General features: G+C 35.3%; 1 protein-coding gene across 2 annotated transcripts in view; it reads left to right on the top strand.

Moving 5' to 3' along the window:
• slc37a1 (solute carrier family 37 member 1) overlaps window positions 1–19,476 on the top strand; it is a 33,116-nt gene that overhangs the window by 9,637 nt on the left and 4,003 nt on the right. For both annotated transcript variants that reach the window (XM_042001764.1, XM_042001765.1), the window contains exons 11-19: window positions 1,645–1,767; window positions 1,879–1,969; window positions 4,669–4,731; window positions 4,805–4,890; window positions 5,192–5,240; window positions 5,704–5,777; window positions 5,889–5,967; window positions 7,420–7,517; window positions 7,677–7,741. In XM_042001764.1, the coding sequence (XP_041857698.1) occupies window positions 1,645–1,767; window positions 1,879–1,969; window positions 4,669–4,731; window positions 4,805–4,890; window positions 5,192–5,240; window positions 5,704–5,777; window positions 5,889–5,967; window positions 7,420–7,517; window positions 7,677–7,741 (728 nt within the window). The remainder of the gene's footprint in view (window positions 1–1,644; window positions 1,768–1,878; window positions 1,970–4,668; window positions 4,732–4,804; window positions 4,891–5,191; window positions 5,241–5,703; window positions 5,778–5,888; window positions 5,968–7,419; window positions 7,518–7,676; window positions 7,742–19,476) is intronic.

Here is a 19,476-nt window from a genome sequence, read left to right as displayed (position 1 = left end):
CTATCAGATGATTTCAGTGTCTCCATCTCCAGGATGTGCTAATTGTGACCCTGCTCTGGCTGGTGTTTATAAGAGTGGATTATATTTCTTTAGCACTTTTCAAGCACTTTACAATGAATCCGTTATTCATTCAGTCCTCGTTCCCACTCCATGATAGTACCTACATGTGTAGCCACAGCTGGGACAGGCTGACAGAAACATGGCAGCCAGGTTCTTGTAGCTACAACGCAAATGAAAACCCGTAGAGGCAGCATGGCTGTCTTCTTCTCAGTGCTGATTAGTTCTGTCTCATTCACATGACATCAGTGTTTGAGTCTGGGGGTCTGTTCAAACTTTGTGAGGCAAGTGGAGTTAAAAGACCCTCTAGTGAGCTGGCGAGGACGCGCTCATTGTCAGTGAAAGAGAACAGAGTACACCAAGCCAAGCCAACTTTATTTATAAAGCACTTTACATCAGCAGCTGCTGAGCATACAGCATGAAGTACTTCCTCAGCTGTTTACTGCCACCATAAACTCAGTATGCTTTTATCTCTAAAGGGTTAATATCTAACCTACCAGAATTAACATTTGTCCTACCTATCCAAGAAGGATACAGATGAATTTTTACATTTAAGTGTTGGCTGTGCCTTATGTTAACCTGTTCCTGGTGTTGGGTCGACATTGGCCTGTATGAATAACAGAACTGGAATCAGCCAACAGAACAACACGGTTATAGGAATAAGATTATAGGAATATTACTGCTGCGAGAACAGTGTTCAGAGCAGGAAGGTTAGTTGTGATTCCAGGTTCTTGATGCTGGCTTCAGCAGCCCTCACCTCAGTGGGGGATGAGTAACGTTATTCTGAGACTGGATCCAAAAGTCTCAACAGGACCGAGACCTAGCTGAGACATGTTGTCCACAACATGTGCCACCATGACGCTGACTCTGCGTGAATTGTTCAGCCTTCTTGCTGCTAGATTTTGACATTTGGTCACCTGTTTGTCTCAGGGAAGTCGTTTGGATCTAGCCTCAGCGTTTCTTGAACCTTTCTGGTAAATTTGGTGGTTGGATTTCATCAGAGGCAAGCCTTTACCCGTTTTTAACAGCAAACTGGTTAAAGGCTGTTAGATGGAGATGAGGAATTGGAGCAGGTGTGAACTGAGTGTGTGATTGGGCAGGAACAAATCTACTGGATGTACCATCAGTTTCATGTCAGCTTCCTGCTTCAACATGACCAGTTATTACTCTCCATCATGTGGGGATTCTAACTTACATTTTTTGACCAGTTGATGGCTGGTTGGAGAATTTTTCACATAAAACCCAAACCAGTTGAACATGTGTTTTCCCACCAGTGAAAGCAGGGATGTCACACTTGACATTTTATATTGAATGTCAATCTTTAAAAACCCATCATGTCCCAGTCTGGTTAATTTACCTTATCCTTTTTCTCTGTGATGGTTAGAAAACCTTCACATAAAATCAGTTTGGACCCTCAGGAATGAACTCAGTTGATTAAAGTCTTAATTTGAGATGATTTGGGGGGGTTATAATTAGGTGTGGTATGGATCCGTGGTACTTGTTTCTCTTCCTGGAAGAGGTGTCCTGGCTATTTGGGTCAGAGCCAGCTTCACCTGTAAGTCCTGATCTGTCTTTGCCATCCATCAGAGTTACGACACAGAGCTGCTGCTGCCCCAGGACAGCATATGTGTCCCTGTCCAGCCGGTTGTGGTGGTGAAGAGCGAGTCGGAGCCATCCGCCATCAGCTTCATGGGAGCCCTGCGGATACCGGTCAGTGAAGCTAACACAAGTGATCAGAACTGATCAGTCCAGAATATGTCGGTATCAGAGTGATGATTTCAGACATGCATGTCGTTTTCTGATGATGCTGTTTGTCTGCAGGGGGTGATTGAGTTCTCTCTGTGTCTGCTGTTTGCTAAGCTGGTCAGTTATACGTTCCTCTTCTGGCTGCCGCTCTACATCACCAAAGCTGGTGAGTATCAACCTGAGTAGAGGATACAGCCTTCAGGGAGGGACTCACTTTAAAGTCTTCATCACCAGCCTATTTATTCTGCCTCCTGTCTGAAATAACAAACCCAAAATAAATTAAGCAAATCCTAAAAACTACAAGATGTGTGAGATTATTACAGAAGATATGTGTTACTGTGTCAGACTAAATTCACCTGGACCACAGTAGAAAATAAAAAAGTAAAGTAGTGCTAGCTCCAGAGTTTCTGTCCCACGGTGATGAGACAGACGTCTCTGGAACCAGCAGAGTCTCTGCTGTCATGTGACTCCTGGTTTGTGTGGAGAAATTATCAGAAGCTGTAAAGTGGACGGAGCTGCTCTCCTGGTTTTCATTCCTGTATAACTGCTGGGGTTTGAACTGTGTTTGGTTTGGATGCCGATGCTTGGTGGAGTCTTTTAGCTGAGTTTCTCCCATCGTGTTGCTATGCTAAATGTTAGCATTGCTGCTTCCTGCTAGTCATGTTGCTATGCTACATGCTAGCATTGCTGCTTCCTGCTAGTCATGTTACTATGCTACATGTTAGCATTGCTGCTTCCTGCTAGTCATGTTACTATGCTACATGTTAGCATTGCTGCTTCCTGCTAGTCATGTTACTATGCTACATGTTAGCATTGCTGCTTCCTGCTAGTCATGTTACTATGCTACATGTTAGCATTGCTGCTTCCTGCTAGTCATGTTACTATGCTACATGTTAGCATTGCTGCTTCCTGCTAGTCATGTTACTATGCTACATGTTAGCATGGCTGCTTCCTGCTAGTCATGTTACTATGCTACATGTTAGCATTGCTGCTTCCTGCTAGTCATGTTACTATGCTACATGTTAGCATTGCTGCTTCCTGCTAGTCATGTTACTATGCTACATGTTAGCATTGCTGCTTCCTGCTAGTCATGTTACTATGCTACATGTTAGCATGGCTGCTTCCTGCTAGTCATGTTACTATGCTACATGTTAGCATTGCTGCTTCCTGCTAGTCATGTTACTATGCTACATGTTAGCATTGCTGCTTCCTGCTAGTCATGTTACTATGCTACATGTTAGCATGGCTGCTTCCTGCTAGTCATGTTACTATGCTACATGCTAGCATTGCTGCTTCCTGCTAGTCATGTTACTATGCTACATGCTAGCATTGCTGCTTCCTGCTAGTCATGTTACTATGCTACATGTTAGCATTGCTGCTTCCTGCTAGTCATGTTACTATGCTACATGCTAGCATTGCTGCTTCCTGCTAGTCATGTTACTATGCTACATGTTAGCATTGCTGCTTCCTGCTAGTCATGTTGCTGTGCTACATGCTAGCATTGCTGCTTCCTGCTAGTCATGTTACTGTGCTACATGTTAGCATTGCTGCTTCCTGCTAGTCATGTTGCTATGCTACATGTTAGCATTGCTGCTTCCTGCTAGTCATGTTGCTATGCTACATGTTAGCATTGCTGCTTCCTGCTAGTCATGTTGCTATGCTACGTGTTAGCATTGCTGCTTCCTGCTAGTCATGTTACTATGCTACGTGTTAGCATTGCTGCTTCCCAGTAGTCATGTTACTATGCTACGTGTTAGCATTGCTGCTTCCCAGTAGTCATGTTACTATGCTACATGTTAGCATTGCTGCTTCCCAGTAGTCATGTTACTATGCTACGTGTTAGCATTGCTGCTTCCCAGTAGTCATGTTACTATGCTACGTGTTAGCATTGCTGCTTCCCAGTAGTCATGTTACTATGCTACATGTTAGCATTGCTGCTTCCCAGTAGTCATGTTACTATGCTACGTGTTAGCATTGCTGCTGTAGTGTCTGCCTTTAGCATCACATATGCAGTATGAGCAAATTTAGATGTACTAACCAAGTTGTACTATACCATCAGTTGTACTGGTTTGTTCTCTATTAGTGTTACATGAATTTCATCCTCTCCAGAAGTAAACGTGGGAAAGTCTTTGACCTTTTTATCTATCAAGTTAGCTTCTGGAGACCTTTTTGCATTCAAGCCATCTTTTTTTTTCATTTCTCCTGCCTAAGACAGAAACATAGCTGCTTCCTGGTGTCTGCAAACGTCTTCTGGACGGTAGGATCATGTCTGTACAGGGGCTCTGTTTAGGAGGGTAATGACTGCAGCAGAGGATTTAACATGTTCTTCCTCCTCTTGTGTATTTAGAAGCAGCAGAAAAAAGCCAGGTTATTCAAATAATCATGTTTATGTCTAAAGTGCAACAGGCTGAGTGGTCAAACCCAGCAGAGGTTAGAAGGTGTGTGACTGTGGTGGCTTGAAATGGACTCAGGAGTAGATAAATCCTCCATGAGTCAGGTGACCTCTGCAGGAAGTATTAGCACTGTTAGCAGCTGATTGAAGCATCTGTCTGTCAGTGTCAGGAGCAAACAGTCAGAGCAGTTGTGGAAGTAACCTGTGTTTGACTTGTCTCACCTGAAGCTGCCAGGGTGTGTAGACCATCCAGAAGTTTGGTTCCCAGAGGAACTGATGGATTCTCCACTACAGACTAATGATCCATCTCAGCTCTAAACAGGACTGAGAGGCACAGGGCGCTGCTGCTGATAGAGCTGAGCAGAACTTTTTAACACCACCTTCAGTGTGAAGGCTAAGCTAGCAGTCCTAGAAATGACTCCTCAGCTTTATCACCTGGAACAAACACTCACCACCAGCTGTGTGTGTTGCAGCTCACCTGGATGCAAAGAAAGCTGGTGACCTCTCCACCCTGTTTGATGTTGGAGGAATAGTGGGTAAGTGAGTTTTCTGGTCCTGTGTGCAAGCAGAATGAGACTGTGGTGTGTGATGTCTGACATGTTCCCACAGGGGGGATCCTGGCAGGACTGATCTCTGATAAGCTGGGAAAGCGAGCGACCACCTGTGCAGTCATGTTGCTGCTGGCTGCTCCCATGGTGAGTTCCCACTCCATGTGTTGTAGGCTGTCACTGGACACATTTACAACTCCACTTCCAACAAGTATAACAGCTCATATTTTCCACCACATGCTAAAATGTCTCAGTTTCATCGTCTGATATGTTGACAGGGTTTGTAAATCTTTCTCTTGTCATCATTTTACACAGAGAGCCAGCTGGTTTGGATTTGGGGTGGTAGATAAATCATTGTCCGGTTGTGTGGTCTGAGGTTCTGCTGCTTTGTTTTGTGGGTTCTGAAAGTTCTAGGTTCTTACCTCCCTGATGTGTTTGTGTCCTGCAGCTGTACGGCTTCTCCTTGATCAGTAAGCTGGGTCTGGGCCCGACCATCGGTGAGAAGCTGCTGTCACTCAGACATCACATGAACAGGGTCTGCTGTGTTTGTGTGGTCAGAACCAAGACCAGAACTGATGAGGTCCAGCTGACAGATGCACTCAGTTATTGATTTTCATTCCATCAGTAGTTCAGTATTAGTGTTTAGAAGCCTTCAGCTCTCCTTCAGTCAGTACTTGCTTCACTTATTGAAATGTTTGTATAAACGGTTTTCATGGTGGTGAGCTCTTGTTTTTTTTTTATTTTAGTGTGTTCGTGTGTGTATGACCTTCCTGGTCATATGATGTAATTGAGATTTTATTCATACCCCAAGGGAAATGATGATTACAGAATGAGTTCAGGAGGAAAATAATATATAATAAAGAAGTTAAATAAAGGATATAGTAAATAGAGAAGCTGTGTGTGTGTGTGTGTGTGTGTGTGTGTGTTAGGTTAAACTTCTGAGTTGTACCTGTTTCTTAGGCATGCTGTTGGTATGTGGAGGTCTGGTGAACGGACCATACGCCCTCATCACCACCGCTGTGTCAGCTGATCTGGTAAACATGTCTGACTGTGATCCAGTTTCATTCAGATCCAGACTAAAAAGTCTGAATAATTCACTAAATGTGTACCCGGCTCTCAGTCTGGTCCCTCTGCTCTGATTTTAGGGGACCCACAAAAGCCTGAAAGGCAACGCCCGAGCCTTGTCCACCGTCACCGCCATCATCGACGGCACCGGATCTGTAGGTTGGTACTACCAACGCTAAACCGATTAAAACTTACACTAACCCGGTCTAAATATGGAGGTGGGGTTTATTCATTCCTAGATGAACTGGGCTGCTAGCCTCTGGTTTCCACTGAAAGTAATGTGGTTTTCTTTTGGGAGGAGATAACTATTTACATTTCCATCTGTTTTCCAATTGAATTTACTCTGACACAGTAACACATCTCCTGATTTTGATCTCAGCTTTCTGTATAAGCCATACCCTGATACCAGCCCAGGTAGTTGTGTTGTAGATATGTTATTTCTGACAGGAGGCAGAAACACAAGGTCCCATGAAGATGACATTAATCAGGCTGCACCACCAAACAAACTAATACTGAAGTGATTCTGATCTGGATGAGCTTATGGGATGAGTTTCATGATAATGACAAACTCTGAAACCCACAGAAACTCATCACAGTTAGAGGTTTGTTTTTCTTTGTAACACACATCCTATGATGGAATGACATCCTTTCCAAGGTGGGAAAAACCTCAGTGCTGACTTATTATTAAAGCCATTTACATGCATGTTCTGACACAAATGAAGTTTTGCAGTCTAAAGCTGTGTCCCAATTCAGGGTCTGCACACTTCGGAGTGTGGAGACCCTGGAGGAAACTGGTTCCAGTCTCGGTCCAGCGGCGGTATGGTGGAAGGTCTAAAGTCTTTGCAGTTTTACATTCAGCAACATTTTTCTTTTCACTGGGAGACTCTGCCTCTCTGAGGTGCTCCTTTTTATAACCAGTCATGTTGGTACTGAATCTGACTCGCTTGAACGTCTTGAGATGTTTTAAAACTCATTTTAAAACAGACTTTCTCTCGTTTTCGCTCGTGTTGCGTTTAGTGACCTACATGGTTTTACCTGTATTTGCTTTTTGATCCTCGTTCGTTGTTTGTGCTGCTTTATTAAACAGAAGGTTGGTCCGCTGTAATGTTGTTTTTAAAGAAATAAAACGGTATGAATAAATCTGCCTTCCCACAGTGGGCAGCTGTTGCTCAGGAGGAAGAGCAGTCATCCACCAACCATAAAGTCGGTGGATTGATTCCAGGCTTTTTCGAAGTGTCCTTGGGCAAGACACTGAACCCTACGTTGCCTACCGATGTGTCTCTTGGGGTATGAATATGCCTGATAGAACAAAGCACTTGGTATATAACAGTACGAGTGTGTGTGTGTGTGTGTGTGTGTGTGTGTGTGTGTGTGTGTGTGTGTGTGTGTGAACGTGATGTGGTGTAAAGCGCTCTGATTGGTCAGTATGACTAGAAAAGGGCTGTATAAGTAGTCTGTGTAGAAACTGTGTGTAAAGATTTCAGCTTTGTTTTCTCTGATCGATGAAACATGACTCTCCACTCAGAGATTAACAGGTTTAGACATTCTCATCATTCTTTTGTTCAGCAGACGTCCTCTCGTTACAGAGTTTTAATGGTGATGTCTCTGCAGGAGCGGCGCTGGGCCCCCTGCTGGCCGGCCTGTTGTCCGCAGGAGGCTGGGATCAGGTCTTCTACATGCTGATGACGGCTGACTTCCTGGCTCTGCTGGTGAGTGCTTGAACCATAGAGTGGTTTACGACTCTGCTTGGTCGTGTTCGTCTGAATCTGTTTTCCCCACCCAGGTTCCTGCTTTCATGCTGCTACAGCAGCTTGTAGTTTTTACCTGTTGAAGTGACTGTAAACAGACATGTTTCTCTCTGTGTGTAGCTGTTGTTACGGCTTGTGACGAAAGAGATGACCTCATCCAAATCCCATCCAATCTCTGCGGTTGAGTAAGTCTTCATCACACAAGGTGTACTCTGATTGGCTGCCGCTCATCACTCCCAGTTTCACTCACATCATCAGTTTCATTTATAACTCCAGAGATCCACTAAACTGCTAAACGTGTGTCTGTGTAAGACGTAGAAGTTCTCAGCTAGCTTCCACAGGACCGTGTCCACACACGGATCAGGGCTGATGCTTCCACAGAGGAAGAATCTGCTGGTTTCGTGTCTGTATGATCTGGATCTGGGTGATCTGGATCTGGGGGTTCTGGATCTGGAAGATCTGGATCTAGATGTTCTGGATCTTGGTGATCTGGATCTGGCTGATCTGGATTTGGGTGATCAGGATCTGGGTGTTCTGGATCTGGAAGATCTGGATCTGGGTGTTCTGGATCTTGGTGTTCTGGATCTGGATGATCTAGATCTGGTTGTTGAGGATCTTGGTGATCTGGATCTGGATGATCCTGGATTTGGGTGATCAGGATCTGGGTGTTCTGGATCTGGGTGTTCTGGATCTGGATGATCTGGATCTGGATGATCTGGATCTGGATGATCTGGATCTGGATGTGGATGTTCTGGATCTGGGTGTTCTGGATGTGGATGTTCTGGATCTGGGTGTTCTGGATCAGGATGATCTGGATCTGGATGATCTGGATCATCTGGATCTGGATGTGGATGTTCTGGATCTGGGTGTTCTGGATGTGGATGTTCTGGATCTGGGTGTTCTGGATGTGGATGTTCTGGATCTGGGTGTTCTGGATCTGGATATTGTGGATCTGGGTGTTCTGGATGTGGATGTTCTGGATCTGGGTGTTCTGGATCTGGATGTTGTGGATCTGGTTGTTCTGGATCTGGGTGATCTGGATCTGAGTGTTCTGGATATGGATGATCTGGATCTAGATGTTCTGGATCTGGGAGTTTGGGATCTGGGAGTTTTGGATCTGGGTGATCTGGATCTGGATGATCTGGATCTGGATGATCTGGATGTGGATGTTCTGGATCTGGGTGTTCTGGATCTGGGTGATCTGGATCTGGGTGTTCTGGATCTGGATGTTCTTGATCTGGGTGATCTGGATCTGGGTGTTCTGGATCTGGATCATCTGGATCTGGATGTGGATGTTCTGGATCTGGGTGTTCTGGATGTGGATGTTCTGGATCTGGGTGTTCTGGATGTGGATGTTCTGGATCTGGGTGTTCTGGATGTGGATGTTCTGGATCTGGGTGTTCTGGATCTGGATGTTGTGGATCTGGTTGTTCTGGATCTGGGTGATCTGGACCTGAGTGTTCTGGATATGGATGATCTGGATCTAGATGTTCTGGATCTGGGAGTTTGGGATCTGGGAGTTTTGGATCTGGGTGATCTGGATCTGGATGATCTGGATCTGGATGATCTGGATGTGGATGTTCTGGATCTGGGTGTTCTGGATCTGGGTGATCTGGATCTGGGTGTTCTGGATCTGGATGTTCTTGATCTGGGTGATCTGGATCTGGTTGTTCTGGATCTGGGTGATCTGGATCTGGGTGTTCTGGATCTGGATGTTCTGGATCTGGGTGTTCTGGATCTGGGTGTTCTGGATCTGGATGTTCTGGATCTGGGTGTTCTGGATCTGGATGTTCTGGATCTGGGTGTTCTGGATCTGGGTGTTCTGGATCTGGGTGTTCTGGATCTGGGTGATCTGGATCTGGGTGATCTGGATCTGGGTGTTCTGTTTGGTCTTTTTTCTGTCAGTTCAGCTGTTTTTCTTTTTAATGTAATTCTGAGGTAATTTGGCTGAGAAGCAATTCTGATTTTCAGCAACAATCTGGCAGAGGCAGTTTATACAAGGGATGCATACAAGAAATAAAACTGTTAAAAACACGGCCAAACTCATATATACATTCAAGAAAGAAATCCCAAAGTAGGAGCAGATAACCCGAAGCTACTGCTCATGATAACTGGGTTAGAAAAGTAAAAACTGTGGGATGATAATAAATAATCTGGGATGATAATAAATAAACTGGGATGATAATAAGTAAACTGTGGGATGAAGATAAATAAACTGGGATGATAATAAATAAACTGGGATGATAATAAATGAACTGGGATGATAATAAATAAACTGTGGGATGAAAATAAATAAACTGGGATGATAATAAATAAACTGGGATGATAATAAATAAACTGGGATGATAATAAATAAACTGTGGGATGAAAATAAATAAACTGGGATGATAATAAATAAACTGTGGGATGAAAATAAATAAACTATGATGATAATAAATAAACTGGGATGATAATAAATAAACTGTGGGATGAAAATAAATAAACTGGGATGATAATAAATGAACTGGGATGTTAATAAATAAACTGGGATGATAATAAATAAACTGTGTGATGATAATAAATAAACTGGGATGATAATAAATAAACTGTGGGATGATAATAAATAAACTGGGATGATAATAAATGAACTGGGATGTTAATAAATAAACTGGGATGATAATAAATAAACTGTGGGATGATAATAAATAAACTGGGATGATAATAAACTGGGATGATAATAAATAAACTGGGATGATGATAAATAAACTGTGTGATGATAATAAATAAACTGGGATGATAACAAATAAACTGGGATGATAATAAGTAAACTGGGATGATAATAAATAAACTGTGGGATGAAAATAAATAAACTGGGATGATAATAAATAAAGTGGGATGATAATAAATAAACTGTGGGATGAAAATAAATAAACTGGGATGATAATAAGTAATCTGGGATGATAATAAATAAACTGGGATGATAATAACTAAACTGGGATGATAATAAATAAACTGGGATGATAATAAATAAACTGGGATGATAATAAATAAACTGTGGGATGATAATAAATAAACTGGGATGATGATAAATAAACTGGGATGATAATAAGTAAACTAAGATGATAATAAATAAACTGTGGGATGAAAATAAATAAACTGGGATGATAATAAATAAACTGGGATGATAATAAATAAAATGGGATGATAATAAATAATCTGGGATGATAATAAGTAAACTGGGATGATAATAAATAAACTGTGGGATGATAATAAATAAACTGGGATGATAATAAATAAACTGGGATGATAATAAATAAACTGTGGGATGAAAATAAATAAGCTGGGATGATAATAAATAAACTGTGTGATGATAATAAATAAACTGAGATGATAATAAATAAACTGGGATGATAATAAATAAACTGTGGGATGAACATAAATAAACTGGGATGATAATGAATAAACTGTGGGATGATAATAAATAAAGTGGGATGATAATAAATAAACTGTGGGATGAAAATAAATAAACTGGGATGATAATAAATAAACTGGGATGATAATAAATAAACTGGGATGATAATAAATAAACTGTGGGATGAAAATAAATAAGCTGGGATGATAATAAATAAACTGTGTGATGATAATAAATAAACTGAGATGATAATAAATAAACTGGGATGATAATAAATAAACTGTGGGATGAACATAAATAAACTGGGATGATAATGAATAAACTGTGGGATGATAATAAATAAAGTGGGATGATAATAAATAAACTGTGGGATGAAAATAAATAAACTGGGATGATAATAAATAAACTGGGATGATAATAAATAAACTGGGATGATAATAAATAAACTGGGATGATAATAAATAAACTGTGGGATGAAAATAAATAAACTGGGATGATAATAAATAAACTGTGGGATGAAAATAAATAAACTATGATGATAATAAATAAACTGGGATGATAATAAATAAACTGTGGGATGAAAATAAATAAACTGGGATGATAATAAATGAACTGGGATGTTAATAAATAAACTGGGATGATAATAAATAAACTGTGTGATGATAATAAATAAACTGGGATGATAATAAATAAACTGGGATGATAATAAATAAACTGGGATGATAATAAATAAACTGTGTGATGATAATAAATAAACTGGGATGATAACAAATAAACTGGGATGATAATAAGTAAACTGGGATGATAATAAATAAACTGTGGGATGAAAAGAAATAAACTGGGATGATAATAAATAAACTGGGATGATAACAAATAAACTGGGATGATAATAAGTAAACTGGGATGATAATAAATAAACTGTGGGATGAAAATAAATAAACTGGGATGATAATAAATAAAGTGGGATGATAATAAATAAACTGTGGGATGAAAATAAATAAACTGGGATGATAATAAGTAATCTGGGATGATAATAAATAAACTGGGATGATAATAACTAAACTGGGATGATAATAAATAAACTGGGATGATAATAAATAAACTGGGATGATAATAAATAAACTGTGGGATGATAATAAATAAACTGGGATGATGATAAATAAACTGGGATGATAATAAGTAAACTGAGATGATAATAAATAAACTGTGGGATGAAAATAAATAAACTGGGATGATAATAAATTAACTGGGATGATAATAAATAAAATGGGATGATAATAAATAATCTGGGATGATAATAAGTAAACTGGGATGATAATAAATAAACTGTGGGATGATAATAAATAAACTGGGATGATAATAAATAAACTGGGATGATAATAAATAAACTGTGGGATGAAAATAAATAAGCTGGGATGATAATAAATAAACTGTGTGATGATAATAAATAAACTGAGATGATAATAAATAAACTGGGATGATAATAAATAAACTGTGGGATGAACATAAATAAACTGGGATGATAATGAATAAACTGTGGGATGATAATAAATAAAGTGGGATGATAATAAATAAACTGTGGGATGATAATAAATAAACTGGGATGATAATAAATAAACTGGGATGATAATAAATAAACTGTGGGATGAAAATAAATAAACTATGATGATAATAAATAAACTGGGATGATAATAAATAAACTGTGGGATGAAAATAAATAAACTGGGATGATAATAAATAAACTGTGTGATGATAATAAATAAACTGGGATGATAATAAATAATCTGGGATGATAATAAATAAACTGTGGGATGAACATAAATAAACTGGGATGATAATGAATAAACTGTGGGATGATAATAAATAAAGTGGGATGATAATAAATAAACTGTGGGATGATAATAAATAAACTGGGATGATAATAAATAAACTGGGATGATAATAAATAAACTGGGTTGATAATAAATAAACTGTGGGATGAAAATAAATAAACTGGGATGATAATAAATAAACTGTGGGATGAACATAAATAAACTGGGATGATGATAAATAAACTGGGATGATAATAAATAAACTAGGATGATAATAAATAAACTGTGGGATGAAAATAAATAAACTGGGATGATAATAAATAAACTGGGATGATAATAAATAAACTGGGATGATAATAAATAAACTGTGGGATGAAAATAAATAAACTGGGATGATAATAAATAAACTGTGGGATGATAATAAATAAACTATGATGATAATAAATAAACTGGGATGATAATAAATAAACTGTGGGATGATAATAAATAAAGTGGGATGATAATAAATAAACTGTGGGATGATAATAAATAAACTGGGATGATAATAAATAAACTGGGTTGATAATAAATAAACTGTGGGATGAAAATAAATAAACTGGGATGATAATAAATAAACTGTGGGATGAACATAAATAAACTGGGATGATGATAAATAATCTGGGATGATAATAAATAAACTAGGATGATAATAAATAAACTGTGGGATGAAAATAAATAAACTGGGATGATAATAAATAAACTGGGATGATAATAAATAAACTGGGATGATAATAAATAAACTGTGGGATGAAAATAAATAAACTGGGATGATAATAAATAAACTGTGGGATGAAAATAAATAAACTATGATGATAATAAATAAACTGGGATGATAATAAATAAACTGTGGGATGATAATAAATAATCTGGGATGATAATAAATAAACTGGGATGATAATAAATAAACTGGGATGATAATAAATAAACTGGGATGATAATAAATAAACTGGGATGATAATAAATAATCTGGGATGATAATAAATAAACTGTGGGATGAACATAAATAAACTGGGATGATAATGAATAAACTGTGGGATGATAATAAATAAAGTGGGATGATAATAAATAAACTGTGGGATGATAATAAATAAACTGGGATGACAATAAATAATCTGGGATGATAATAAATAAACTGGGTTGATAATAAATAAACTGTGGGATGAAAATAAATAAACTGGGATGATAATAAATAAACTGTGGGATGAACATAAATAAACTGGGATGATGATAAATAAACTGGGATGATAATAAATAAACTAGGATGATAATAAATAAACTGTGGGATGAAAATAAATAAACTGGGATGATAATAAATAAACTGGGATGATAATAAATAAACTGGGATGATAATAAATAATCTGAGATGATAATAAATAAACTGTGGGATGAAAATAAATAAACTGGGATGAAAATAAATAAACTATGATGATAATAAATAAACTGGGATGATAATAAATAAACTGTGGGATGAACATAAATAAACTGGGATGATAATAAATAAACTGGGATGATAATAAGTAATCTGGGATGATAATAAATAAACTGTGGGATGAAAATAAATAAACTGGGATGATAATAAATAAAATGGGATGATAATAAATAAACTGTGGGATGAAAATAAATAAACTGGGATGATAATAAATAAACTGGGGGATGAAAATAAATAAACTATGATGATAATAAATAAACTGGGATGATAATAAATAAACTGTGGGATGAAAATAAATAAGCTGGGATGATAATAAATAAACTGGGATGTTAATAAATAAACTGTGGGATGAAAATAAATAAGCTGGGATGATAATAAATAAACTGGGATGTTAATAAATAATCTGGGATGCTAATAAATAAACTGTGGGATGAAAATAAATAAGCTGGGATGATAATAAATAAACTGGGATGTTAATAAATAATCTGGGATGCTAATAAATAAACTGTGTGATGACAATAAATAAACTGGGATGATAATAAATAAACTGGGATGATAATAAATAAACTGTGGGATGAAAATAAATAAACTATGATGATAATAAATAAACTGGGATGAAAATAAATAAACTGGGATGATAATAAATAAACTGTGTGATGATAATAAATAATCTGGGATGATAATAAATAAACTAGGATGATAATAAATAAACTGTGGGATGAAAATAAATAAACTGGGATGATAATAAATAAACTGGGATGATAATAAATAAACTGTGGGATGAAAATAAATAAACTGGGATGATAATAAATAAACTGGGATGATAATAAATAAACTGGGATGATAATAAATAAACTGTGGGATGAAAATAAATAAACTATGATGATAATAAATAAACTGGGATGATAATAAATAAACTGGGATGATAATAAATAAACTGTGGGATGAAAATAAATAAACTGGGATGATAATAAATAAACTGTGTGATGATAATAAATAAACTGGGATGATAATAAATAAACTGGGATGATAATAAGTAAACTGTGGGATGAACATAAATAAACTGGGATGATAATAAATAAACTGTGGGATGATAATAAATAAAGTGGGATGATAATAAATAAACTGTGGGATGATAATAAATAAACTGGGATGATAATAAATAAACTGGGATGATAATAAATAAACTGTGGGATGATAATAAATAAACTGGGATGATAATAAATAAACTGCGATGATAATAAATAAACTGTGATGATAATAAATAAATTGGGATGATAATAAATAAACTATGATGATAATAAATAAACTGGGATGATAATAAATAAACTGTGATGATAATAAATAAACTGTGGGATGAAAATAAATAAACTGGGATGGTAATAAATAAACTGGGATGATAATAAATAAACTGTGATGATAATAAATAATCTGGGATGATAATAAATAAACTGGGATGATAAATAAACTGTGGGATGAACATAAATAAACTGGGATGATAATGAATAAACTGTGGGATGATAATAAATAAAGTGGGATGATAATAAATAAACTGTGGGATGATAATAAATAAACTGGGATGATAATAAATAAACTGGGTTGATAATAAATAAACTGTGGGATGAAAATAAATAAACTGGATGATAATAATAAACTGGGGGATGAAAATAAATAAAACTATGATGATAATAAATAAACTGGGATGATAATAAATAAACTGTGGGATGAAAATAAATAAGCTGGGATGATGAATAAATAAACTGGGATGTTAATAAATAAACTGGGATAGCTAATAAATAAACTGTGTGATGATAATAAATAAACTGGGATGATAATAAATAAACTGTGGGATGATAATAAATAAACTGGGATGAAAATAAATAAACTATGATGATAATAAATAAACTGGGATGATAATAAATAAACTGGGATGATAATAAATAAACTGTGGGATGAAAATAAATAAACTGGGATGATAATAAATAAACTGGGATGATAATAAATAAACTAGGATGATAATAAATAAACTGTGGGATGAAAATAAATAAACTGGGATGATAATAAATAAACTGGGATGATAATAAATAAACTGTGGGATGATAATAAATAAACTGGGATGATAATAAATAAACTGGGATGATAATAAATAAACTGGGATGATAATAAATAAACTGTGGGATGAAAATAAAGAAACTGGGATGATAATAAATGAACTGGGATGATAATAAATAAACTGGGATGATAATAAATAATCTGAGATGATAATAAATAAACTGTGGGATGAAAATAAATAAACTGGGATGAAAATAAATAAACTATGATGATAATAAATAAAATGGGATGATAATAAATAAACTGTGGGATGAACATAAATAAACTGGGATGATAATAAATAAACTGTGGGATGAAAATAAATAAACTGGGATGATAATAAATAAACTGGGGGATGAAAATAAATAAACTATGATGATAATAAATAAACTGGGATGATAATAAATAAACTGTGGGATGAAAATAAATAAGCTGGGATGATAATAAATAAACTGGGATGTTAATAAATAAACTGGGATGCTAATAAATAAACTGTGTGATGATAATAAATAAACTGGGAGGATAATAAATAAACTGGGATGATAATAAATAAACTGTGGGATGAAAATAAATAAACTATGATGATAATAAATAAACTGGGATGATAATAAATAAACTGGGATGATAATAAATAAACTGTGGGATGAAAATAAATAAACTGGGATGATAATAAATAAACTGTGTGATGATAATAAATAATCTGGGATGATAATAAATAAACTAGGATGATAATAAATAAACTGTGGGATGAAAATAAATAAACTGGGATGATAATAAATAAACTGGGATGATAATAAATAAACTGTGGGATGAAAATAAATAAACTGGGATGATAATAAATAAACTGGGATGATAATAAATAAACTGGGATGATAATAAATAAACTGTGGGATGAAAATAAATAAACTATGATGATAATAAATAAACTGGGATGATAATAAGTAAACTGGGATGATAATAAATAAACTGTGGGATGAAAATAAATAAACTGGGATGATAATAAATAAACTGTGTGATGATAATAAATAAACTGGGATGATAATAAATAAACTGGGATGATAATAAATAAACTGTGGGATGAACATAAATAAACTGGGATGATAATAAATAAACTGTGGGATGATAATAAATAAAGTGGGATGATAATAAATAAACTGTGGGATGATAATAAATAAACTGGGATGATAATAAATAAACTGGGATGATAATAAATAAACTGTGGGATGATAATAAATAAACTGGGATGATAATAAATAAACTGCGATGATAATAAATAAACTGTGATGATAATAAATAAATTGGGATGATAATAAATAAACTATGATGATAATAAATAAACTGGGATGATAATAAATAAACTGTGATGATAATAAATAAACTGTGGGATGAAAATAAATAAACTGGGATGGTAATAAATAAACTGGGATGATAATAAATAAACTGTGATGATAATAAATAATCTGGGATGATAATAAATAAACTGGGATGATAAATACACTGTGGGATGATAATAAATAAACTGGGATGATAATAAATAACTTGGGATGAAAATAAATAAACTGTGGGATGAAAATAAATAAACTGTGGGATGATGATAAATAAACTGGGATGATAATAAATAAACTGGGATGATAATAAATAAACTGTGGGATGAAAATAAATAAACTATGATGATAATAAATAAACTGGGATGATAATAAATAAACTGGGATGATAATAAATAAACTGTGGGATGAAAATAAATAAACTGGGATGATAATAAATAAACTGTGTGATGATAATAAATAATCTGGGATGATAATAAATAAACTGGGATGATAATAAATAAACTGGGATGATAATGAATAAACTGGGATGATAATAAATAAACTGTGGGATGAAAATAAATGAACTGGGATGATAATAAATAAACTGGGATGATAATAAATAAACTATGATGATAATAAATAAACTGGGATGATAATAAATAAACTGTGGGATGAAAATAAATAAACTGGGATGATAATAAATAAACTGTGGGATGAAAATAAATAAACTATGATGATAATAAATAAACTGGGATGATAATCAATAAACTGTGGGATGAAAATAAATAAATTGGGATGATAATAAATGAACTGGGATGTTAATAAATAAACTGGGATGATAATAAATAAACTGTGTGATGATAATAAATAAACTGGGATGATAATAAATAAACTGGGATGATAATAAATAAACTGGGATGATAATAAATAAACTGGGATGATAATAAATAAACTGTGTGATGATAATAAATAAACTGGGATGATAACAAATAAACTGGGATGATAATAAGTAAACTGGGATGATAATAAATAAACTGTGGGATGAAAATAAATAAACTGGGATGATAATAAATAAAGTGGGATGATAATAAATAAACTGTGGGATGAAAATAAATAAACTGGGATGATAATAAGTAAACTGTGGGATGATAATAAATAAACTGGGATGATAATAAGTAAACTGGGATGATAATAAATAAACTGTGGGATGATAATAAATAAACTGGGATGATGATAAATAAACTGGGATGATAATAAGTAAACTGAGATGATAATAAATAAACTGTGGGATGATAATAAATAATCTGGGATGATAATAAATAAACTGTGGGATGAAAATAAACTGGGATGATAATAAATGAACTGGGATGATAATAGATAAACTGGGATGCTAATAAATAAACTGTGGGATGAAAATAAATAACCTGGGATGATAATAAATAAACTGGGATGTTAATAAATAAACTGGGATGCTAATAAATAAACTGTGTGATGATAATAAATAAACTGGGATGATAATAAATAAACTGTGGGATGAAAATAAATAAACTATGATGATAATAAATAAACTGGGATGATAATAAATAAACTGGGATGATAATAAATAAACTGTGGGATGAAAATAAATAAACTGGGATGATAATAAATAAACTGTGTGATGATAATAAATAATCTGGGATGATAATAAATAATCTGGGATGATAATAAATAAACTGGGATGATAATGAATAAACTGGGATGATAATAAATAAACTGTGGGATGAAAATAAATGAACTGGGATGATAATAAATAAACTGGGATGATAATAGATAAACTGCGATGCTAATAAATAAACTGTGGGATGAAAATAAA

This window comes from Melanotaenia boesemani, chromosome 12, assembly GCF_017639745.1.
Source record: "Melanotaenia boesemani isolate fMelBoe1 chromosome 12, fMelBoe1.pri, whole genome shotgun sequence".
In the NCBI taxonomy this organism is placed as follows: Eukaryota; Metazoa; Chordata; class Actinopteri; order Atheriniformes; family Melanotaeniidae; genus Melanotaenia; species Melanotaenia boesemani.
This window is presented reverse-complemented; position numbering and strand designations above follow the sequence as displayed.